At 50.3% G+C, this 25,188-nt stretch overlaps 1 protein-coding gene across 3 annotated transcripts in view; it reads left to right on the forward strand.

Annotated features, from left to right (window-relative positions):
- Window positions 1-2,420: 2,420 nt before the first annotated feature.
- TBC1D9B (TBC1 domain family member 9B) overlaps window positions 2,421-25,188 on the forward strand; it is a 46,258-nt gene continuing 23,490 nt past the window's right edge. For 2 of the 3 annotated variants that reach the window (XM_049648976.1, XM_049648974.1), the window contains exons 1-7: window positions 2,421-2,622; window positions 6,020-6,130; window positions 11,876-11,994; window positions 14,776-15,004; window positions 15,896-16,154; window positions 17,229-17,436; window positions 20,354-20,566. In XM_049648976.1, coding sequence (XP_049504933.1) covers window positions 2,505-2,622; window positions 6,020-6,130; window positions 11,876-11,994; window positions 14,776-15,004; window positions 15,896-16,154; window positions 17,229-17,436; window positions 20,354-20,566 — 1,257 coding nt within the window. In that variant the 5' untranslated portion in view covers window positions 2,421-2,504. The remainder of the gene's footprint in view (window positions 2,623-6,019; window positions 6,131-11,875; window positions 11,995-14,775; window positions 15,005-15,895; window positions 16,155-17,228; window positions 17,437-20,353; window positions 20,567-25,188) is intronic. The other variant, XM_049648975.1, reaches the window with a different exon arrangement.

Genomic DNA, 25,188 nt, shown 5'->3' on the forward strand with positions numbered 1-25,188 from the left:
CTTCGGATTCTGTGTCTCCCTCTCTCTCTGCCCCTCACCCGCTCACACTCTGTCTCTCTCCCAGAAATAAACATTTAAAAAATTTGTTTAATAAAAAAAAAAAAGACAATAACAAATGTTGACCAGATATGGAGAAATTGCAACCTCCACACATCACTGGTGGGAATGTGAGGTGGTGCGGCTGTTTTGGAGAACAGTGTGGTGGTTCCTCAAAAGGTTCAACATAGGTTTACCATAGGACCCAACAATTCCACTTCTAGAAACATGTCCAAGAGAACTGAAAACATGTTCACCCAAAAGCTCGTACACAGATGTTCACAGCAGCATTATTCATAACAGCCTCAAAGGGAAAACAACCCAAATATCCAACTGAGGAGTGGATAAGGAAAATGGGGCATATTAAAACAATGGGATATTACCCATAAAAAGGAATGAAGTACTGATACATGCTACAACATGAACCTTGAACACATGACAGTAAGTGAAAGAAGCAAGACACAAAGGCCACATAGTGTATGAGTTCATTTATATGAAATATCCACAATGGGCAAACTCAGAGGGACAGAAATAGATTAGTGGTCGCCAGGGGTGGAGGGGGTTGGGGAATGGGGAGTGATATATAAGAAGTTTCTAATACGTAAGAAGTTTCTTTCCGGAGTGATGGAGTTAGTGGTAATGATTGCACAACTTTGTGAATGTACTAACACCAAACTGTGCACTTTAAAAGGGTGACTTTTGGGGCGCCTGGGTGGCTCAGTTGGTTAAGCGGCCGACTTCGGCTCAGGTCATGATCTCGCGGTCCGTGAGTTCGAGCCCCGCGTCGGGCTCTGTGCTGACAGCTCAGAGCCTGAAGCCTGTTTCAGATTCTGTGTCTCCCTCTCTCTGCCCCTCCCCTGTTCATGCTCTGTCTCTCTCTGTCTCAAAAATAAATAAACGTTAAAAAAAAAAAAAAGGGTGACTTTTGGGGCACCTGGGTGGCTCAATTAAGGGTCGGACTTCGGCTCAGGTCATGATGTTACGGTTCATGAGACCCTGCATCGGGATCTGTGCTGACAGCTCAGAGCCTGGAGCCTGCTTCAGATTCTTTGTCTCCCTCTCTCTCTGCTCCTCCCCTGCTCATACTCTGTCTCTGTCTCTGTCTCTGTCTCTCAAAAATAAACATTTTTTAAAAAAAAGAAAGAAATGCAAACACTCTGAGGTGGGGCCCACCAATCTGTGTTTTAACAAGCCTTGCAGGTGATTCTGATGTATGCTCAAGCTTGAGAACCACTGGCATGAAGGAACAAAATAACCCTTTACCTCCTCCTAAGGTGTTAACAAGTACTCCAAATTCCTGAGGGTAGATTACTCCCCAGAGAACACATTATCAGTTCAAGCTTACAAGGTCTTAAAGAAAAATGGCCTCTGCACCTTGATAAGGTCTCAAGCAATACTTCAGAAGACTTTTGATCACTCTGGCTGTCAACCATAAAACTGCCTATTTTACTTCCTTCTATCATATTAGATTTCTGAATGCCGGTGACAGAAACCCAATTGGCAACCAGCTAAAGCCTCCCGAGATGATCCCAAAGTGCCTGATGGGCTTGCCCACCTGCCGGTTCCTGGGTGGGCTCAGGCCAGCAGCATGATCCTGCAACCAAACTGGACCTGGACCTTCTGGATTGCCCCAGACATAATTAACAGCGCCCTCTTTCACTCAAAAGGGCCGGTGTTTGTGAGGGGGTGGACCCTTACAGGCCAGCACTGGGAAAGCAGGGGGTTCACATCCTCTACCCATGCTTATGCAGAAACCCCTAATGTCCCAGGGCCAGCCCTGTCCCAACCCCTGGACCACCAAGCCCCAGGGTCCCTCTCTCTCATGTGTGGGGACTGCACGTATTTCTATGGACCCTGCCAGCTTCGAGGCTCCCTGACAACCCGTCCTCAGCTCCTGGAGGTTTTCCTAGTCCTAGGTCCCGGCGTCCGAATTCTGAAAATGGTGACAATCGTCTAACCCCTTCCAGAAGCCCTTTGCAAAGTTAATATGCCTTGGGGTGCACAGCACAATTAGCCGGACGTGTATTTGCAAATGCTATTTCTTTACATTTCCCCCACAAACCCTGGACAGGTTTTCACAGAACGCCAGGGCCCCGTCTCTCTGCGCGACCAGTTCCTGGGGCCTGTGCACTCGGCCATTCTGGCCAGAAGCCCATGGCCCCGGGGCTGGGCCGTCGCTCCTTAGATGAGACTACAGTGCCGGGACTTGGGCGAGAGGGAGGCGGACCCGGCCGGGTCAGGCCGGCCTGCGGCGGGAGGCCGGGGGCAGTGGGGCGGGGCGGGGCCCGGGGAGACGCGCGCGCCCCGCGGGCCCCGAGCCGGCGTTTGCTGGTCCGCGCGCCCGCCAGGGGGCGCCGCCCGGTCAGCCCGCCCGCCCCGCCCCGCCCCGCCCGCTCGGCTCCGGCGCGGCGGCGACGGCGGCGGCGCTTCCGCCTGGCCGGCCTCGGCCCGGTGCGAGCGGTCCCACGATGTGGTTGGGCCCGGAGGAGGTGCTGGTGGCCAACGCGCTTTGGGTGACGGAGCGGGCCAACCCCTTCTTCGTGCTGCAGCGGCGCCGCGGCCACGGCAAGGGCGGCGGCCTCACGGGTGAGAGGCGCGCGGCGGCCGGGCCTATGGACGCGACCGCGGGCCGGGCGGGGAGGGCGCGCCGGCGGCGGGGGCCGGGCCGGGGCGGGGGCGCGAGGGGAGGGCGGGGGGTCGGGGAGGCGAAGAGGGTGTCCGGGGCGGGAGGTGGGGACGGGGCCCGGGGGCGGGGGGCGCGCGGTGAGGACGGGCCTAGGACGGGGAAAAGGCAAAGGGGCTGGCGTTGGGAGGCTGGTCGGCGACTTCAGCCAACCCTGGGAGGTCAGGCGAAGGCTGGCAGCGGCCTCTGGCCGATCGCGGTGCCCGTGAGCTTCCCGGGGCTTAGCCCAGGCGTGTGCAGCCTCCTGGAGTGAGATTTCACAGCTGAAAGTCAGCGACATCTCCTGGTCCTCTGCGTCTGCCTCAGTTTCCCCCAGGACGTCAGAGGCGCCAAGTGACACAAGCACACGTTTTCTTTTGCATCTTTCCTTCCACCCAGATTTGCCCTTTTAGCGAGATCAGAGGCCCCCCGAGCTGCTGCTGGCCTCAGCCCCCATCCCTCCAGCTTTTTGTCCACCTTTCTTGCTTGGTGGTGCCCTGGAGCCGCAGATGGAGGCTTTGCCTAATTACCAGTGTAGGCTGTTCTGGCGAGCCAGCCAAGGTGCCCCTTTGTCCATCTGGGCAGCACCGCTAATGGTGGGCAGGCACCTCCAGGAGTTGTGTGGCATGTGGGATCCAGAGAAAGTGCCCTGGGCCTTCCCTCTGCAGGTTGTCCGAGGTCCCTCATGCTCCAAGCCTGTGTGGGCACTACCAGTGCAGAGCTGGGGCAGGCTCAGTGTCTATGCTTCCAGGTGGCCCTTTGTTGCCATACCAGACTGCAGGCCCAGTGTTGCCAGATCTTACGGTTATCTACAGAAATTTTTGTGAAACATTGTGATTTTAAACATTAGCAGCGAATAGTCGTGCAAGATGCAGCTAGGAGTTTCCCACAAACCTTCTCTGCCACTTTTCCTGGCCATACCTCCTAATGTGGAAGAGACTGTACCGTTCTTTTTTTTTTTTTTCTTAATGTTTACTTATTTTGAGAGAGAGAGTGCGCACACACATGCTTGAGCATGGAAAGGGCAGAGAGAGAGGTAAACAGAGGATTGGAAGCAGGCTCCATGCTGACAGAGCCTGATGCGGGGCTCAAACTCACGAACTGTGACATCATGACCTGAGCCGAAGTCAGACCCTTAACTGACTGAGCCACCCCAGGCTCCCCGGACTGTGCCTTCCTAAGAAAACTGTGTTCCCTTCAGTGCCTAAGCTGCCTCCCAGCAGCCTCAAGAATCACAGGAGCCAGTGCTGGACCTGTGTCCTAGACTAGGATGTTCAGTGGATGTTAGACAGCAGCTCCTCTGGAGAGTCTGAACAGTGGTCAACCTCAAAAGCCCATTTAGGAAAGCCAGACATGGTGCTCAGTACCTTGTGTAGCACCAGTGTGCTTCCAGCACTCATTCTGTGCTCTGTGCATCTAAAAATCATCTCAGAGGGTGGGTGGGACCCTCTGTGCTCTGCCTTCCTGGGCACAGAAGGTGCTTTCCACTTCACTCCTGTCTCTCTGCCCTCCCCCCCCCCCCCCCCCCCTGCCCCCCCCCCCCCCCGGAACCACTCCTTCAGCTCCCTGTTCAGCTAGGTGTGATGAGTCCTGCTGTGGCCTCTGCCATGGCCTTCCTTGTGCCATCATAGACATCCTGGCTTCCTGAACCCTGTATCTCCAAGGGAGGAACAGTTAGAGATGTGGTTTTGTTCAGGCTGGCCTTTAAAAACAGATGCCAGCCCTGGGGCGCCTGGGTGGCTCAGTCAGTTAAGCATCTGACTTCAGCTCAGGTCATGATCTCATGGTTTGTGGGTTCAAGCCCCACGTCTGGCTCTCTGCTGTCAGTGCAGAGCCTGCTTCAGATCCTCTGTCCCTCTCTCTCTCTGCCCCTCCCCTGCTCACTCTCTCCCTCTCAAAAATAAATAAACATTAAAAAAAAAAAAAAAAAAAAACAGATGCTAGCCTGGATTCCTCATTGAAGAGTCTGAGTGTGACGAGATGTTCTGCCCATGAAAAAGCTTTCAGGTCTTGAAACAAGGATATGCCAACAGTATAAGGATTAAAATAAAATCTCCAAGACCCAAAGAGAAACCCCAGCAGAAACCATGGAAAAAAAAAAGTTTATTCCAAATCCTGATGAAGTTTTAATATGCCAATTTAACTGCAATTTAGAGAGACGGTTTAGAACATTTCAATAAAACAAGCGAGAGATTCCAGACTCCTAAATTGGATGTGGGTGATGAGTATCTTCTTTTGTAATCAGTAATTTTATTTGTTAAGATTTAGGAGGGAAAAAAAATAGTTAAAAATGGAATATGACCCAAAAGTGTTAAAGTCGAGTTAATAAAATTATTCTGACATCAACAGGAAAATGGTAACAGAATATTTCCAGATCATACCAAAAACAGCACTTCATGAAAAGGAAAAAATAAATTCCAAATAGGAACAGTGAACAGATTTTCAGATAGCTTAATAATTCAATTTAACAAAGAGAAGTGAATCAAACACGGGTCAAAGGCATTTCTTCTAATTTGTCAGGGAAACAGCAACATTGATAAAGGATATATGTGATGAAAAGGGAAATTTGAAATGTCCTAAAATGCTTCAGTTCAGAGATGGAAACAACTAGATCAGTGTTTTCCCAAATTGGACAGTTCTAAAAATTGCCATGTCTTCTTCAGTCATGACTTCTGAAGCCACAAGAAACCTCCTTAAACTTTCCAGAATAAAAATGTGTGATTACTTGGCGGAGGAAAGACTACATTATCTTCCTGTTGTTGATAATGGAAAGTGATATTACAAAGTCATTGTCTTATATTTGAAAAAGCCATCAGAGTACATGGCCAAAAATGTCAGGGCAAAAACAAAAATGTATCTTAAGAGATGTGTCTGGCAGTTAATAAAACACATTGTACTTTTTGTCTGGATTTTGTGATATCCATGGTATTGTTTTTGTTTTTAATTTGAGACTTGTCCTTTCTCATTCTAAAGAAATGCTTGTTTTCAAACCTAATTTTGTATTTTTCCTAAAGAGGGCCCCCCAGAATTGTTTAAGCTCATAAAAAGGGCCCCTTAAATCCTGAGTCTGCCCCTGCCTGCAAGCATTTGTGAGTCAGGAGAATAAGCAGAAGCTTCCAGGAAGAAGTGGGAGGGGAGTTTTTGATAGGGATCAGATACAGCTGAAGGCCTTTGAGGAAAAAGAAGTCATTTGGTGGATGAGGGTGATGCCAGACCTGTCATCACCTCATGGCATTGAGGGCAGTGCTACTGTTCTGGCTGCCTCCGGGCTCGGCTGCCGGTGTGGCTCTCCCTCACCCTCACTCTCTGCCCTGCTCCCAGGTCTTCTTGTGGGCACCCTGGACGTGGTGTTGGACTCCAGTGCCCGCGTAGCCCCTTATCGAATCCTGCACCAGACCCAGGACTCCCAGGTCTACTGGACAGTGGCATGTGGTAGGTGCCTTGAATCACAAGGGATGCTGGACAGGGCCTGCCCTAGATGAGCAAGGTGGGCCCCCCAGCAGGGAGGGGACCCAGCCTGCATTCCTGGACTGGATATTGCCTCCAGAGAACCTGGTGCTACCCTTCGTTCAGACCACACAGCCCAGGCCTGCGTCCAGCTTAGGAAGGCAGCTCAGAGGTTCACAGGTGCCCTGTAGTGCTTTGAGATTGTGGACATTGGTGGGAACGTGCATGTGCGGAGCAGTGAAAAATTGGAGTTACCTGACACACAGGTTGCCTGCTGAGGGGGAACAAGAACAAGCCATCTTTCTTTTTTTTAATTTTTTTTTTTAACGTTTATTCATTTTTGAGAGAGAAAGAGCATGAGTGGGGAAGGGGCAGAGAGAGGGAGACACAGAATCTGAAGTAGGCTCCAGGCTCTGAGCTGTCAGCACAGAGCCCAACTTGGGGCTCGAACTCATCAACTGTGAGATCATGACCTGAGCTGAAGTCGGACACCCAACCGACTGAGTCACCCGGGCACCCCCATCTTTCTATCTTCTTGTGTCAGCTGTCAAACGGTAAACAAGTATCTTTTCTGTAGTCTAAGCACCATACTTTGGGCTTTTTTGTGTTGTTTGTTGGTGACTTTGTTTCAAATGGCCCCCTGGGGCACCTGGGAGGCTCCTTGGTTGAGCATCAACTCTTGCTTTCTGCTCCGATCATGATCTCACAGTTCCTGGGATCAAGCCCTGCTTGGGATTCTCTCTTTCTCCCTCTCTCACTGCCCCTCCCCTGCATGGGTGTGCTCTCTCGCTCAAAATAAATAAACTTTAAAAGTAAATAAATTGGGGCGCCTGGGTGGCTCAGTCAGTGAAGTGTCCAACTTCAGCTCAAGTCATGATCTCAGTTTGTGGGTTCGAGCCCCGCATTGGGCTCTGTGCTGACAGCTCGGAGCCTGGAGCCTGCTTCAGATTTTGTGTCTCCTTTTTCCTCCCTGCTCGTGCTCTGTCTCTCTCTCTCTCTGTCTCTCTCTCTCAAAAATTAATAAACATAAAAAATTGTTTGAATAAATAAAATACAAATAAATAAAGTGGACCCAAATGTAATGCCAAGGTGCTGGCTGGGTTCCTAAGCACAAAAAGTGTGATGTGCCTCATAGAGAAAGTAGGTGTGTTAGAGAAGCTTCATTCAGGCATGTGTTACAGACAGAGCTGCTAGCCATGAGTTCCACGTTAGGGAATTAATATATATTAAATAGGGTGCCTTTAATCAGAGAGCCACATAAAACAAAGTCATGTATTGATCGGTTGATGAAAATGTTGTGACTACAGGTTTACAGGAGCTTAGCCTTCCCTGTAGCTCCCCTGGGGTCAGTATTGTTCATGAGACTTTACAGAAGTAGCTGCCGTGAATAATGGGACTGGCAGTAGTCATCCACCTGGGAGGAGACACGCTCAGCCCTCCCTAGAGTCTGGGAGGAGGTCCTCTTTCAGTGGGTACCAACCCAGCTGAGGTCACTGGGATACATTAACGGTCACAGCCAGCACTCAGACAGCACATGCAGCAGGCCAGGCACTTATGTGAACTTCCCGAAAACTCGAGAAGGTGAAACTTTGTTTTTTGTGAGTTTTTTTTTTCCCCTATATTTTGAAGATGAGGAAACTGTGGCACAGTGAGGGTTAGGAGGCCTGAGAAAGGATAAGAGCGTTCACAGCTGAGACCCCTTCTTCCAAAGTCATCTTCCTCCCTGGCACCTGAATAGAGGTGCCCTTTCCCCTGTGTAGGAATCAACAAAGGCTTCAAAGTCTGGGATTGCCCAAGGCCAGGTGGGGGCGAATTGGGACCCCTGCTCTCCTGGTTCCAGAGTCTGCCTGAGAGAGGGGCTTCCTATGGGGTGGGACCCAGGGAGGTTGTCCTGTGCCTGAGCTGCAAGGAGACACGTTACTCTAAAATGGGCCTTTGTGGAGGCCTCTGGGTGGCTCAATTGGTTAAGCATCTGACTCTTGATTTCAGCTCAGGTCATGATCTCACGGTTGGTGGGTTTGAGCCCTGAATCGGGCTGTGTTTTGAGGATACAGAGCCTGACTGGGATTCTCTTTCCCTCTGTCTGCCCCTCCCCCGCACGCGCGCGTGCGACACACTCACACACTCTCTCTCTCTCTCTCTCTCTCTCTCTCTCAAATAAATAAAACTTTAAATAAATAAAACTTTAAAATAAAGAAATGAAATGGGTCCTTTGGGCCCCTGGTTGGCCCAGTCAGTTAAGCGTCCAACTTCGGCTCAGGTCATGATCTCTCAGTTTATGAGTTGGAGCCCCACGTCAGTCTCTGTGCTGACAGCTCAGAGCCTGGAGCCTGCTTCCGATTCTGTATCTCCCTGTCTCTCTGCCCCTCTCCTGCTCATGCTCTCTCTCTCTCTTTCTCAAAAATAAATAAATACTTTAAAAGAATTTTTTAGGGGCACCTGGGTGGCTCAGTTGTTTGAGCGTCCAACTTCGGCTCAGGTCATGATCTCACGGTCCATGAGTTTGAGCCCCGCGTTGGGCTCTGTGCTGACAGCTCAAAGCCTGAAGCCTGTTTCACATTCTGTGTCTCCCTCTCTCTCTCTGATCCTCCCCTGTTCATGCTCTGTCTCTCTCTGTCTCAAAAATAAATAAATGTTAAGAAAAAAATTTTTTTTTTTAAATTTTTTTAATAAAATAAAATGGGCCCTTGAGATTTTCCCTTGTCTCAGCAATGTTCCTTCTCAGCAGATGAGGAAGAGACAATCCATGGCAGTGAGAGGAAGGCCATGCTTGTGGCAGTGTGGGAACTAGCAGGGCCTGGTGCTGGGGAGCCTTAGTCTTTAGCCTCAGGCCACACACTGACCTACTCCTGCTTCTACCACACCCCCCAAGCCTGCCCTGACCTCTGCTGTGCCTCCCTCCTTCCCCTTCAGCTCTGCAAAACCAGACATGGTCATGCTGACACCTGCCCAGTGAATCCTGACTCCTTAGCTTGCCATTAAAGGACTTTTGGGGCCAGCCTGCCTCCATTTCTGTCCTTCCCTCATCTCACAACTGGCCTTCAGCCAGACCAGACACACCTGTCCTGGCCAATGTGTAGTGTGCCCCCCACATCCACCTAACCTTGCACTCTGTTGAGAACCCGCCCAGTGTCAGCTCCTATGGAAAACCAGATTCCCCAGACCCAGGTATCCACTTTTTCCTTCTTGCTACTCCAGACTCACCATGTTTGGGGTACTTTTACCAGCACTTTTACACTAAGGGCTCACTGGCTCTCACCCTAGACTGGCAGCTCCCTAAGGGCAAGGGTAGAGTCTGAGCAACCAGTCAGCCTGGGCTAGGACCATGGTTTGGTCACATCTCAGCTGTGTGACACTGGGCAACTCACTTAACCTCTCTGTGCCTCACCTCCATCCTATAAAACAAAAATAATGGTACTGTCTCCAAGGTTCTCTAAAAAGAAAATAAGATATTCCATGAAAAGTTCTGAAAACAGAAGTAGCACTTAATAATAATTAGCTATCTTTTTTATTCTCTGAACCTAACATAAAGATGGCATAGTTTGTGTTTACTTAGTGCTAAGGGAAGATTGAGTTACTTCTGATAATTCTTTTGAATGCACATAGGTAAATATTTATACTCAAAGTGCAGACAGATCCACACAGTGGACAGTGTGGACAAGATTTCTTCTGTTTGAGGTTGCCAGGAATGTGTGCATGAAAGACAATGACTCTAGAGCTGTATCACTTGCAAATTTAACTTCCAAATTCAAATGCAGGTTCTTGGCAAAAAGAGAGAGAAAGAGAAATCCCTTCTCCTACCAACAAGACCTTGGCCTCTGTGCACCAGGGAAAGGAGGCCATAAAAGAAGTCCAAAGGAAAAACGGAGGGAGAAGAAGGAAATTGTGGGTGGAATTATGCCTGTAATTTTGATTGTCTGTTGTGACTCACTGACAGTTGTATGAATCTGGGTTTAATTGCCTTCACGTGGGCATCTTCACACTGGCCCACGGGAGAGGGGAAGGGTCTTAACTCAGTATTGATTGCTAGAGTAGTGAACTCCTTGGGTAAATGTAAAGGAACAATCAACCTTAACCAAGACCAGCTGGGTTGTGACATGTCCCAGAGCAATCAGTGAGCGAGATGCCTGGGACAGAGTTGATGGTAGGGACCAACTTGGCCTGGCCAGGGCAGGGTCAGGATTGAGTCTTCAGCTGGTGGAAGGTTGTTGATAGGTAGGGAAGGATGGGGTGGCAGAGAATCAGGCACCCAGCAAAAATTGGACTTGGGTCTTTACTCAGGCTCCCTCCATGCCTAATCTGTGGGCCTTACCACGGGCACTCACAGTCCATAAACTGATCAGCTGAGAAGGACGCAGGGCTGTCACTCTTCTGGTGTTCATTCGTTCAGAAAACGGTTTCTGAGGGGCGCCTGGGTGGCTCAGTCAGTTAAGCATCCAACCCTTGGTCAGCTCAGGTCATGATCTCACGGTTTCATGAGTTTGAGCCCCGCTCTTGGGATTCTCTCTCTCCCTCCCTCTCTGACCCTTCCCTGCTTGCACACGTGCCCCTCTCTCTTTCTCCAAATAAATCAAATTTAAAATCTTAAAAAAAGAAAAGAAAAAGAAAACAGTTCTTGAGTGAAATCCCCTGCCAGGCACAGGCAAAATCCCAAAGAGGTAGGGGAAGCCAGGCAGAGACTCCTGTCATCCCTTTGCTTCCCCTCCCAGTTCCTTCAGTTGGGGAGAGGGGGCAGAGAAAACAGCTGCCCCACCCTTCAGGAGCGGCATTAAAACTGCCCTAAGTTTTTCCATTACCACTGGAGCTGCTGTGCCCTCCAGAACCCTTCCATGAGGAGAGAAGGGACTACCTCCTAGGCGGGCTGAAACTGGGGACTAGCCAGAAGCTGCAGGGGTCAGGAGGGGGAGGAGAAGGGCTTGGGTGTGAACAGGGGTGGTGAGGAGGACCTTGCAGGCAAAGGCCTGGGTGGGTGCCTCTGGCTTCAGAGAGAGCAGGCGAGAGCCTCTGGCTTGCCCCACAGAAGACCAGCTGGCCAGGGACCTGGAGTCCTACAGGAAGCTCCATCCAGCTGCCATCTGTGGACACCTGAATGCTCCTGAAACTGCTGGCACTTACAAGTCTGACTGTCTGGTCAGTCACCTATATATCAAAGACCACATCAAGTCCTTTTATCTGGAAGGGAAATCTTTACAACTAAGCAAACCTGCAGATCTATAGACTATTTCTGGAAGGGCATGTAGGAAGCTAGTGGTGACTCTTACTTGGTGTTAGAGGAAATGGAGGCTTTATGTTCCACATGACTCTCTACAATTCTGCCTGAACCATTTTTCGTGTTCATGACTACTGTTATGTATGTAAAGTTGTGGTTTTTTTAATGTTTATTTAATTTTGAGAGAGAGACAGAGTGAGGACAGGGGAAGGGCAGAGAGAGAGGGAGACACAGAATCCAAAGCAGGCTTCAGTCTCTGAGCTGTCAGCCCAGACCCTAATGTGGGGCTCGAACTCACGACCCACAAGATCATGACTTAAGCCAAAGTCAGGCACTTAACTGACTGAGCCACCCAGGCACCCTTGTACGTAAAGTTTAAGTAGGAAAAGAGTAAGCAGCCTGAAGATTGGAGTCTTTTGGATATAGCAAATTAGGTCATCTGTTTTAGTCTCTGAATTTATGGTTAAGGCCTGGTGATTTTAATGATTTTCCTCTTTTTTACTCCACCAAACCTTCCCTAGGTTCTTCCCGCAAAGAGATCACAAAGCACTGGGAATGGCTGGAAAATAACTTACTCCAGACGCTGTCCATCTTTGACAATGAGGAAGATATCACCACCTTCGTCAAGGGCAAGATACACGTAAGGTTCAACTTCCACCACTGGCTCCTGCTCCTGCTCTGGGCTGGCAGGTTCACCTGTATCATCTTATTTAACCTCCAAACAGTGTGGTTAGGTCTTCTCTCTGTTTACTAGAAATGGAAGGCAGTGTTCACTCCCGTTCTCTCAGTCTTGAAAGGGGCATTTGAACTTGCCACACAGGTCCCTGCTTCTCCCGGCCAGCTGCAGGAGTCTGACCAAGCTTAGCTGGGAGTTTCCATTCCCCACAAAGGAGCAGCTCTCATGGCCAATGCCTTGGCCACCGTAACAGGAAGAAGATGGAAGTGATAGAATAGTTGGAGGCATGTCTCATTTACAAAACGAACACTACTTAAAAATGTGTGCACCCTCTGGCCCAGTGATTCCCTTCCTTGGAATTTACCATATGGTGTCGTCATACGTGCAGAATAACACATACTCTGCAGCACTGTCAGCAGAAAGACTGGAAACGGCACCTTCCAGTCTATGGTAGGAGGGGAAGCAGCTGCTATCTGTTCTGCAAAATGAGAGCGGTACTTCTTGCTAGCATAGCATTTATGGAGTACCGTACTGAGCGCTTTATGTCAGGGGACTGGTTAGGTCATATATGTTATACTTAGTGGAATATGCATAAAAACTGATGCAATGATAGTTGGGTTGTTTCCTCTTCCAGGGGGACAGTTAACACTGTAAGGAGCATCTACCTAAGCGCATGCTCATGTGTGTCTTCTTTTTGTTCAGTTATTTTGCCTTCAGTTAGATTTCTTGGAGGTTCTTACTGAGTCAAAGTTTTGCGGTGCATAGTTGCTTTGAGCAGGCCCTGTGACTTCTTTATGCCAGAACTTTCCAGACCTGGGCAGATGACACCAATAGTTCCTCGGCTCTTCCCCGTGTGCTTTGGGGTTCAGAGTAAGACCTGCATTGCCTTTCTAGCTGCACAAAGAAAGGCAAGGAGGGCAGAGGCAAGTCTCTATTCTCCTAATGAGCAAGCTGGGCAATAATAATAATAATAACAATAATAATAATAATAATAATAATGACTGGCTCAGTCGGTAGAGCACCCGACTCTTGATCCCTCGGGGATGTGAGTTCAAGCTCTACATTGTGAGTGGAGCTTAACTTAATAATGGAGGCACCTGGGTGGCTCTTGTCGGCTAAGCATCCGGCTCTTGGTTTCATCTCAGATCATGATCTCTCAGCTTCGTGAGTTTGAGCCCTGTATTGGACTCTGTGCTGGCAGTGCAGAGCCTGCTTGGGATTCTCTCTCTCCCTCCCTGTCTCTCTGCCCCTCCCCAACTCATGCTATCTCTGTATCTCTCAAAAGTAAATAAATAAGCTTAAAAATAAGAATATTGATGATGATGAAGCAGCAACATTATTAAATGTTTCCTCCATGCCAGACCCAAACTAACCAACAAAACAGAACAAAATTTCTCAATGACTCATGGGTTAAAGAAGAAACGCATATTAAAAAATATTTAGAACTCGGGTGCCTGGGGGGCTCAGCCAATTAAGCATCAGATTCTTCATCTCAGCTCAGGTCTTGATCTCAGAGTGGTGAGTTCAGGCCCCCACACTGGACTTCACACTGGGTGTGGAGCCTACTTAAGAAATTTTTTAAAAAAGAAAATACTTAGAACTGAATGATTGTCAAAATACTACTGCATATCCAAATTTGTGGACTGCAGCAAAAACAGTACACAGAACATCTGAAGCCTTAAATCTTATGAGAAGAAAAAGAAAAGGTGGAAACTAATGAGCCAGGCATCCAGTTCAGTAAGTTAGCATTTCTGACTCCAGAAATCAGGAAATTTGAAGGAAATCACAAAGGGCAGAAGTTAACTGCATAGGAAACAAAGGAACAATGCAGAAAGGCAACACGTCCTGAAAACCAGCTAAGACATAAACCTGTGGCAAAAGGGAACCAGGACCAAAGCTAGAAACCTCAAATAAGCAATGAAAAGAATGAAATATGAGAACCATCTATAAAAAAGCAGAGTTGGTTTTTTTTATTTTTTGTAATGTTTATTTTTGAGAGAGAGACAGAGCACGAGTAGGGGAGCAGCGCGCGCACACACACACACACACACACACACACACACACAATCTAAAGCAGGCTCTAGGCTCTGAGCTGTCAGCACAGAGCCCAATGCAGTCTTGAACTCACAAATCATGAGGTCATGACCTGAGCCAAAGTTGGACAGACACTCAACCGACTGAGCCATCCAGGTGCCCCTAAAAAAGCAGAGTTTGAAAAAGGAGAGAGAAATGCCCTAAAAAACTTTAAGCCAACCAATTCAGGAGTTTAGGGGTGTCTGGGTAGCTCAGTCAGTTGAGCGTCTGACTCTTGGTTTCAGCTGAGGTCATGATCCCAGGGTCATGGGATTGAGCCCCCCCCCCCCCCCCGCCCCCATATCGGGCTCTGCACTGACAGCACCAAGCCTGCTTGGGATTCTCCCCCTCCCTGTTCCCGTGCACATGCACACATGCGCACGCTCTCTCTCTCTCTCTCCCTCTCAAAAAATAAAAAAAGAAGAAGAAATGTTTATTTTTAACGTCACTACTTCAAGCCAGCCATGCTAGAAGTATTATTAGCTCAGGGAGTTGAGGGCATCTGCCTGGGGTCTGTCTGTCCAACTGTGTGCCCCAGCCTTGCCCACTGGGCCTCCCATGCTTGTGGCCTTGGGGCCAATGAATGAGAGTCCTGGGTCCCACTGCCTGGGTTCCCTGGGGCCACAGAAACCCCTGGGCAGGCCAAGAGTCAGTTCCCTTGTCCTCCTCCAGGGCATCATCGCAGAAGAGAACAAGAACCTGCAGCCCCAGGGAGACGAGGACCCCGGAAAGTTCAAGGAGGCCGAGCTGAAGATGCGGAAGCAGTTCGGGATGCCGGAGGGGGAGAAGTTGGTCAACTACTACTCTTGCAGCTACTGGAAAGGTCGCGTGCCCCGGCAGGGCTGGCTCTACCTGACCGTCAACCACCTGTGCTTCTACTCGTTCCTGCTGGGGAAGGAAGGTGAGTGCGGCAGGCAGGCCCATCATCCTCAGCTTCTCTCCCCACTGCCCCCCCACCCCAGAAAACTCACCACCTCTCCAGACCGCTGGGGTTCCTGAGTGCCTTCCTTCCTCTCGGCCCCCAGATACTCTGTCCCCACACACACACCAGAGGATCTCCCCGAAACCCAGTGCACCTCACCGGCTCTCGGTAGGGAGGCCCAGACTCGAGCTAGGTCTGCACCTGGCTCTTGGGGGCTCCCCATCCCACCTCCATCCATCGATGTGGTTCCTCACAGAGTGACTGCACGGGGGCTCCCTTCTCTCCTTTAAGTGGAATATCCAAGGGCACCTGCCATCCCTGAGTGGCTCCGGGTTATGGGGTGCCTTGTTGCTGCAGGACCCTCCCTGCCTCCGGACACAAGGCTGGCGCCCTCTGCTGCTACATCACCCCAGGAAAGAGCTCCCAGGGCTTCAGCCCTCCTGAGCCCAGCAAGGCCTTGTCCCACCAGGCACACATCTGACACACCCTTCCACCTGCCCTTCTTCCCTCTCCACCCTGCCCCTCCCACCTCCTCACCAGGCAGGGGTCAACGTCCCCACTGTCAGCGCACTCCCACTAGGTGGGCTTCTCTGGACCAGGGTCTCAGCTCACTTCCCATGTTCATCTGTGTTACCCTTCAATCATTTGTGGGACACATAGTCACCCCAGATATTCTTGGGGCCGGTCCCTCCATGTGGATCACATGTCCCAGCACAACCAGGCTCAGGCATGGGGGACACACAGTCAGTGATTCCCTCGGGGACACACAGTCAGTGATTCCCTGGGGAGCGGTTGTCCCAGTGGGTGCACGTGCTGCCCAACCCTCCGGCCCGTCTGACCCACTGGTGTATCTGTCCTGCGGGCATGCAGTGAGCCTGGTGGTGCAATGGGTAGACGTCACAAGGCTGGAGAAGAATGCCACACTGCTCTTCCCCGAGAGCATCCGTGTGGACACCCGGGACCAGGAGCTCTTCTTTTCCATGTTCCTGAACATTGGTGAGACCTTCAAGCTCATGGAGCAGCTGGCCAACCTGGCCATGCGGCAGCTGCTGGACAGTGAGGGCTTCCTGGAGGACAAGGCACTGCCCCGGCCTTCCCGGCCACACAGGAACATCTCGGCTCTGAAGCGGTGAGTGGCCCTCTGGGGTGGGAGGGACGCGCCCCCCTCTCGGGGTGTATTTGGGACAGGAGGACACTATGAGGTCCACAGAGGTGCCATCCAAAAATAGCTACTACTAACCACGAAGAGTTACTTCTCAAAGCCCTGTGAGGTGGAGGGGCTCATATGCTGGCGATTGGTAGACAGTAATGATGGCTGGCCCTCCTCCCCGGAGCACTACCGTTGTGTTCCTCAATTGTAGCTGCAAACCCGCACGACTGGCCGGGAGCTCAGGGGTTCCCGGATTCATACCCGTGTACCAAGACCTCATCCCCGCCTGGCTGTTTCCTGGGTTGCCCCCAGAGACCATGGCCTTGGCCCAGACCGTGGGGTACACCTTCAGGACCAGCACGTCCATCCAAGGATGTCACTCTCCATATGTGAGTGATGGGGTTGCTGCTGGAACCTTCCAGAAAGGAAACAAGCAGGGCCAGGACTTGACACTGTCCATCAGGGTGTGCCTGCCAGGCCTTGCTCAGGCTGCTGGCAGCCCCCTCTACCCCGGGGGGCTAAGGAGAAAGATATTTCCAAGGAAAGAGCCACCAAAGGGGCAGGACCAGGGTGCCAGGCGGCCACTTCACATGGCCATCAGATAAGCGAGCATACCCTTGCATTCATCAACAGGGCATCTTGGGGAGTCCTCCTCTGGGTGTTTGAGTGGGGCTGGGTGTTCCCTGGCAGAAGTAGCAGCCTTGGGCAGAGGCATGCAGGGCAGTTGTGGGGAACCCCTGGGCACTGGGGCCCTGTCCATCCTCAGCACTGAGCAAGCAACGTATGAAGCCCTGTCAAGCTGTGGGTGTCCTCCAGAGCCCTTGCGGCCCAAAGGCACACTGTTTGCTGCATACATGTCCTCTGCTGGTCATGCAGATGTCTCCCGTGGTACATGGGCATCTGCTGTGTGTGTTTTATTGAACTCGAAGGTCTCTGGGGCATGACCCCAAAGAGCCCAATCCCGTGTGGAAACCAAGGCTCTGAGGTCCCCTTGCAGGCATATTGTGTCCTCACTCTTATCTCCTTTCCTCCCACCCCACCTTGGTTTCCCAGAGACCTGGATGCCCGAGCCAAGAATGAGTGCTACCGGGCCACGTTCCGGCTGCCCAGGGACGAGCGCCTGGATGGCCACACAGGCTGTACGCTGTGGACCCCATTCAACAAACTGCACATCCCTGGCCAGATGTTCATCTCCAGCAACTACATCTGCTTTGCCAGCAAAGAGGAGGACGCATGCCACCTCATCATACCCCTCCGGGAGGTGAGCCCCCAGTGCCATGCCAGCTCCACGACATCTGGTGGCAGGCCTGCGGAGGGTACAGAGCAAGTCAGCAACTTCCCTGAGCCCCTGCACTGGGGCCAGGCCCCTCGAGCTGCCAGGTTCCCTCAGGGATCCCCTTGACTGCTGGGGAGCAGGGTGGGGTTTGGCATGCCAGAAGCACTCACACTGGGACATGAGGTAACTTCAGGAAAGTCCTCTCCAGTCAAATCCCTGTGCCTCTCCAGTCAAATCCCAGTGGTGTCCAGCAGGTGAGTGTCCCCAAGTCCTGCCTTCCTGGCCCTGCAGTTGGACTTGAGCAAAGTCCTGCCTTGGCTGGGCTTGGAGGACTATGGACCCTCACCAGCCCCACCATGTCACTCTTGGAGGCCATCTCACTGTTCCTCTCCCAACACTTGCCTTGGCTGTGACTCTGGCTCCAGCAGGGCTGGAAGTCCACTGTCACCTGTCAGGGATGGGGGGCAGCTCTCACCTGTCACAGATAAGGGTCAGCTTTCACCTGTCAGGGACGGGACAGCTCTCACCTGTCGGAAGTGTTTTTTCTCAGGTCTCTTAGGCTTCCGCAGGGACCTTGAAGTCAAGGCCATTTGTTCTGTGCTGCCGTGAAGGGTGTAGAAAGTGAGGGAGAGGGCCCCTGCCCAGATGGAAAGCACTGACCCCACAGTCACAGCAGGTTCCCAGGCCTCCTCTTCCTCATGGCCCAGCAGAACAGGCGGGCTGTTCAACTCTAGGAAGCCCAGTAAGGTTCTTCAGTTATAACCCAAATCACAGTATCTTGATTTTATTAAAAACCCAGAACAGTGACACCTCCCTGCATTTGTACAACGCACTCAAACTGTAGGTGCAGCTATGAGCAGGGGTGGGGGGTTCTATGTGCTGCCTCGTTTCCCCAAGGGAGGTCAGAGGCAAAGGACTCAAAAGAGCCACAGACCCAGAAGCTCAAGGCTCAGGTAGCCCCTAACACCATGTTCCCTTTTTGCACTGGGCCCGTGAGTCTATCCTGGGCGCTGTGCTGACCTGGCCCTGAGACCTGGGGTGGGTGCAGAGGTCTCCTTAGGCCTCAGCTCTATTTCTCCTGATGATCCTACCTTTTTTTTCTTTTTTAAGTTTTACTTTTTATTTTGAAAGAGAGAAACAGAATCCCAAGCAGGTTCCACCCTGTCAGTGCAGAGCCTGAGGTGGGGCTCAAACTCATGAGCTATGAAATCATGACCTGAGCCGAAACTGAGAATTGGTCTATTAACTGAGCCACCCAGACACCCCTGATCCTGCCATTTCTGATGGCAGAGAGCTCTGGCTGAGGCGGGGGCAGACTGTCTGGGGCTCTTGGGATGAGACTGGCCCCGCAGCTAGTCTGGACAGACCCGGCCTGGTGCTGATGATCCTCCTTGCACCCACCAGGGCACTTCACAGGGCCTTCCACTCAGAGCATGCTGTGTGCCCACACCCAGTAGGCTCTTGACTCTGCACCCACCCTCCAAACATGCTCTTCCTGTTGCAGCCTTGGGAAGCAACATTCCGTCCGTCCGTCCGTCCGCTCAGCTCAGAAGCAGGAGCCGTCCTTGCTCCTGACCTGGCCTTGTTCCCGCATCCCAACCATAGCATGTCCCTTCCTCTCCACAGCCACCTCCTCGGGAGGGTGCTGCCTGCACTGAACCCCATTAGTCCCCTCCTCCCACAGCATGTCAGTGCCCTGCCCCAGCTCGTCCAGCATCTCCTGTGATTAGAAGAGTCCCCAGCTGCCTGCTGTGACCTGTGGACCTTTAGTGAACCATTCACTCCTTTTTAGGTCTTAGCTTACATGCATGCAGATGTGCTCACACACACAAACACACACTCATATGCATCTGCACACATACTTATCCACATATACACACACCATACACACACCCACATGCATCTGCACATATACCACGCACACGCACACGCTCACATGCATCTTGCACGCATGTAAGTACACGTACACATTACCACCCCTATATGCATTCATGCACATACCTACACATACATACATACATACACACCATAACACATGTGTGCACTCCTACACGTACATTTGCACACATACATACATATGGGATACATATGGGATGCACATAATACACACTCACACATCCCTCTCGTCCTCACTCTTGCCCCAGCTTCTCCAGCCTTTCCTTGTTTGTCAAGCTGCTCCCATCCCTTCCTCAGGGTGTTCGCTGGGAATTCTGCCCTGATGTCTGCCTCAGTTCCTCCCCTGGCTCTACCAGTTCTCAACCTCAGTTGCTACCTCCCTGTACCTCCCTGGAGGTGCCTTCGGCACGAAGCAGCCTGATGGAGTCCTAGCTCACCCTTTGGTCCCTACTCACCTGTGAGAACTATGCTTCACCTACATGTCCATAGTCCAGCCCCTGGGCTGCAGGCTCTGCAGAGGCATCCCTTCAAAGTCCTTTTTGCACCCTCCACACCTGTGATGCTCTGTCCACACGCCTCAAGGTCAGAGCTGGACCCAGGACACACTGTCAGCAAGTGCAAGCAGGGCCACTCACTGTGCTTTAGAGTAAGAGAGTAACCGGACATCTTTGGGAAATCAAATGGACTAGCAGCTGGGCTGAGCACCTTTCATTCTGCATCATCATTCTCATGACAGCCCTGCAAGGCTGATATGCTCGCGCCCGCATCAACTGGGGGAAACGAGGCTTAGATGTGCACGTAACTTGCTCAGAGTCACATGTTAGCAAGCAGCAGAGTCCACATATGAATGCAGTGGGGCCCAGAGAGTTCCCCTGACCCCTCACAGCACCCTGGCCAGGAGAGAACTATGTGAGGCTGCTGTGTCTCAGACATACAAAACTGTTCAGCTTTCTGTCCCAAGACACAGATGCCTAATAGGTTGGGGTTTTTTTTTTTGCCTTCTCAGGTGACTATTGTTGAAAAAGCTGACAGCTCCAGTGTCCTGCCCAGTCCTCTGTCCATTAGCACCAAGAGCAAAATGACCTTCTTGTTTGCCAACCTGAAAGATCGTGATTTTTTAGTTCAGAGGATCTCTGACTTCCTCCAGAAGATGCCATCCAAGCAGCCGGGTGGCAGTGGAGTGGGAAGAAAAGCCAGCACCATGGAGCCGGCCCCAGAGGTAAGAGGGCCCCTTGGGAGCCGTGAGGTGGGGATCGGGGCCAGGGCCAGGGCCTCCATGCTGGAGTCTGATCTTATGGTGCCTGTTGTGGCCTCAGGTGGGGAGGGCACCCTCTGGGTGCAGGATGGAGAACCTAATCTAGCACCCATCCCGGTATCCCAGCCACACACTGCCTGACCTCACAGGCCTCTCTGCACCCCACCACACCCCCCAGTCCTCTGAGCCTCACCTGTCTGCGCCAAGTCCCATTCCACATAAGAGACCTTCTCTGGCTTGACCAGCCAACCTCATCTCCATCCGTGAGGAACTTTTGCTACACTATCAAGGCCTATCCAGCATGGGTTTATTTACTGGTATTTCTTCTGTCAATCTTTCAGGGATTTTTACAGGGAGAGACCTCCTTTTCATCTATTTTTATTTTTTTAAGTTTATTTATTTTGAGAGAGATTGCGAGTGGGGGAGAGGCAGAGAGTGGGGGAAAGAGAGAATCCCAAGCAGGTGCCATGCTGTCAGCACAGAGCATGATGTGGGGCTCAAACTCACAAACCATGAGATCATGACCTGAGCCAAAATCAAAAGTCAGGTGCTTAACTGACTGAGCCACCCAGGTGCCCAAGGCCTCCTTTTTAAAGACTTACCTTCAATATCATTATTACACCAACAAAATTCACAATAATTCCTTAATATCAAAGACAGTTGAGGGGCGCCTGGGTTGCTCAGTTGGTTGAGTGTCCCAACTTCGGCTCAGGTCATCATCTCATGGTCCGTGGGGTCAGGCCCCATATCAGGCTCACTGCTGTCGGTGCAGAGCCTGCTTCGGATCCTCTGTCCCCATCTCTCTCTCTCTGGCACTCTCTTGAAAATAAATAAACATTAAAAAAGAAACAAAGACAGTTGAACCTTGAACAATGCAAAGGTTAGGGGCATCGACCCCTCACACAGTCAGAAATCCACATATAACCTTTGACTCCTCAAAAACTTAACTACTAACAGCCTATTGTTGACTGGATGCCTTACAAATAACATAAACAGTTGATTAACATATGCTTTGTATGTTATCTATATATGTATTATATACTGCATTTTTACAATAACGTAAGAGAAAAGAAAGTGTCATTAAGATCATAAGGAGGGGCGCCTGGCTGGCCCAGTTGTTGGAGCATGCAATTTGATCTCGGGGTTGTGAGTTTGAGCCCCACGTTGGGTATAGAGATTATTTAAAAGTAAAACCTTTAAAAAAAAAAAAAAGAGGAAGACGAGGAGGATCATAAGGAAAGGAGAATACATTTACAATACTGTATTTATCCAAAAGATCCGTGTGTGAGTGAGGCCGTGCAGTTGGAACTCGTGTTGCTCAGTGGTCAACTGCATTTGTATTCACGTTTCCCCAAACTTTTTACTATTCGATCGTTTGCATTGAAGTACAGATAAGTCACATGCGATCAATTGATACGTCTCTTAAATTCCTTTTTATCTGTAGACTTCTGCTCTATCTCTCATTTTTCTTGCAGTGTTTTGTTGAAGGAATTGGGTCATTTGTGCTTTTCCTGATGTGTCCCTTTGTCCCCTATTTTCTGTCAGTTGGTAGTTGGATAGTGAGATCCAGATCAGATTCAAGTTCAGTTGTTTGTGTGTTTAGGGGGCAGATCTACTTGTACGTGGGATGATTGAGGAGCTACATACTTCCACCAAGAGCTATATTAATACCTGGTCATTGTGTTATGTGCCATTGTCAGTCACTGTCGAGCCCTGTATAGATCTGGTAACTCATCAGGGATTGTAAGATGGCGGCACTCTACTACTGCCATTCCTTTTGTTTATTAGCTGGAATACTTCCATATTGAGAGGAGCCCCCTCATCAACTACCTAGTTACCTGAGGCACAGTTCGCATAGGAAAGGCAGAGTAAACCTTGTAGCCTTCCTTTTTTTTATTCACCAGTTGTTCAAATGATGAGTCGGTTCCCTAGCATCCTCCAGATGTGATCATGCCATTTGTTATGTCTATTTTGTAGTGTAATTATGAACTTACAGATTTTGGCGCCTTGATATGTTTCGATCCATGACAGTTATTATCCTCAGTCCATCTGTGACCGGAGAGAGCCCCCTGAGGTTCTCATTTGTGCCCTTTTGACACAACCCTGGTCATTTTTGCCTGCTTCCTGGTATGACAAGATGTGTGTGCTGTGGGTCAATCTGAGTTTGTAAAAACACTTCAAGACTAGAAGAGTCCATATAAAAATCCACATATTTGGCTTCTCTGGAAAAATCTGCGGCCCTGGTATGACAGCGCTCACATTCCCACCAGGTGGCATTGGAGCCAAGAGGTAGCACATGGCCTTCAGCTCCCTAGAGCCCCCACCTGGTCTGGCCCACAGAGACCTTTAAATTTTCCACCCCTGTAATCAATTCTCAATAAGTTATTAAGCAGGTAAGGAATGGATGGGAAGGGGCCAGACAGAACCTGTTCATTAGAAACATTCAGAAAGGTTTCTTAGAGGAAGTTGGGCTTGATCTGGGATTTCAAGGGAAGAGTAAGTTTAGGTTGAGTGGAAAGGGACATGAGCAAGCATGTTGAGCTGCCTTCATGAGGCCCAGCACCACAAAGGACAGGGCTGCCGGGCCAGAGTAAGCACAGGCCCCTGGCCCCTTCTAAATGGTCATCATTCACCCAACACATTTTTTTTTTTTTAATTTTTTTTTTTCAACGTTTTTTATTTATTTTTGGGACAGAGAGAGACAGAGCATGAATGGGGGAGGGGCAGAGAGAGAGGGAGACACAGAATCGGAAACAGGCTCCAGGCTCCGAGCCATCAGCCCAGAGCCTGACGCGGGGCTCGAACTCACGGACCGTGAGATCGTGACCTGGCTGAAGTCGGACGCTTAACCGACTGCGCCACCCAGGCGCCCCCACCCAACACATTTTTATTGCATTTCCATCAGGTGCCAGGTGCTATTCTATGCACTGGGAATAGAACAGTGAACAGATTAGACAGAGTTTATATTCTAGTGAGAGAAACAGACAATAAGCAAACAAAGGAGGGGCTCCAGTCACATGGCATTTAAGCAGAAGCTTGAAAGAAGGGAACAAGCCATGAAGTATCTGGGGAAAGAGTGTTGGAGGCAGAGGACATAGCATGTGCAAAGACCCGGAAATGGGATTGAGCTTGGCACAGGCTACAGAGACAAGCGAAGACCAGTGTGGAAAGTGAGGTTAGAGAGGAGGCAGGAAGCCAGAGCATGGAAGCCTGTAGACCTTGTAAGCACGTTAGCATTGACTCAGTAATACAGGAAGCTGTCAGCACGTTCTGACCAGAGGAGCGACACAATCTGTGCATGCTTTCACAGAACTACTGTGGCGCCTTGTGTTGGGAACAGGTTAGAGGTGCAGCTCCTCAGTACAGAAACCACATGTGGCTCTTGAGCCCTTAAAATGTGGCTAGTCCAAATCCAAACGTGCCATGAGCATAAACTAGACACCAGAGGTTGAAGATTTGCAATGAAAAGAGATCTCAGTAACGTTTTCTATGAATTCTGTGTTGGAATAATCATATATTGGCTATATTGGATCAAATAAAATATGTTGCTAACACTTATCTCACCAATTTCTCTCACTCTTTTTAATATGGCTCCTAGACTGTGTTAAATTACCCACACTGCTCTCATTCTGTGTCTCCTGGACAGTGCTGGACTAGAGAGTGGCGAAAACAGAAGCGGAGTTGGAAGGCTGTTACAGTAGTCAGGACGTGGGACAATAGAGCCATGGTCGAGGGAGGTAGCAGTGGAGCTGGTAAGAGGTGGTCAAATTCAGGGTGTACTTTTTTGTTTTTCAATTGTGGTAAAAGACACATCACCTAAAAATCACCATGTTAACCATTTTTAAAAAAAATTTTTTAATGTTTATTTTGAGAGAGAGAGCACAAGCCGGGGAGGGGCAGAGAGAGAGGGAGACACAGAATCCAAAGCAAACTCCAGACTCCAAGCTGTCCACACAGAGCCTGACATGGGGCTTGAACTTGTGAACTGTGAGATCATGACCTGAGCCAAAGTTGGCCACTTAACCGACTGAGCCACCCTGGCACCCCTTACCCGTTTTTTTAAGTTTATTTATTTATTTTGAGAGAGACAAAGATAGTGTGAGTGGGGGAGGGGCAGAGAGAGGGGGAGACAAAGAATCCCAATCAGGCTCCAAGCTGTCACTGCAGAACCTGACTTGGGGCTTGAACTCACGAACTGTGAGATCATGACCTGAGCTGAAGTTGGACGTTTAACTGATTGAGACACCCAGGCACCCCACCACACCACCATCTTAACCATTTTTAAGTGTACAGTTCAGTGGTGTGAAGTACATTCACATCTTGTGTAACCATCACTACCACCCCCATCTGTCCATCAACTCTTCCCATCTTGCAGAACTGAAACACTCACTCCCTATCCCCCTTCCCTGCCACCTCTGGGAACCACCACTCCCCTTTCTGTTCCTATGAACTTGACTGCCCAAGGTGCGTCTTATAAGAGTTCCTTTTGTGACTGGCTGATCTTATTAATGTAATGTCCTCAAGGTTCATCCTCATGGTAGCACATGTCAGAATTTCCTTCCTCTTTAAGGCTGAATAATATCCCA

Source organism: Panthera uncia (genome assembly GCF_023721935.1).
Source record: "Panthera uncia isolate 11264 chromosome A1 unlocalized genomic scaffold, Puncia_PCG_1.0 HiC_scaffold_17, whole genome shotgun sequence".
In the NCBI taxonomy this organism is placed as follows: domain Eukaryota; kingdom Metazoa; phylum Chordata; class Mammalia; order Carnivora; family Felidae; genus Panthera; species Panthera uncia.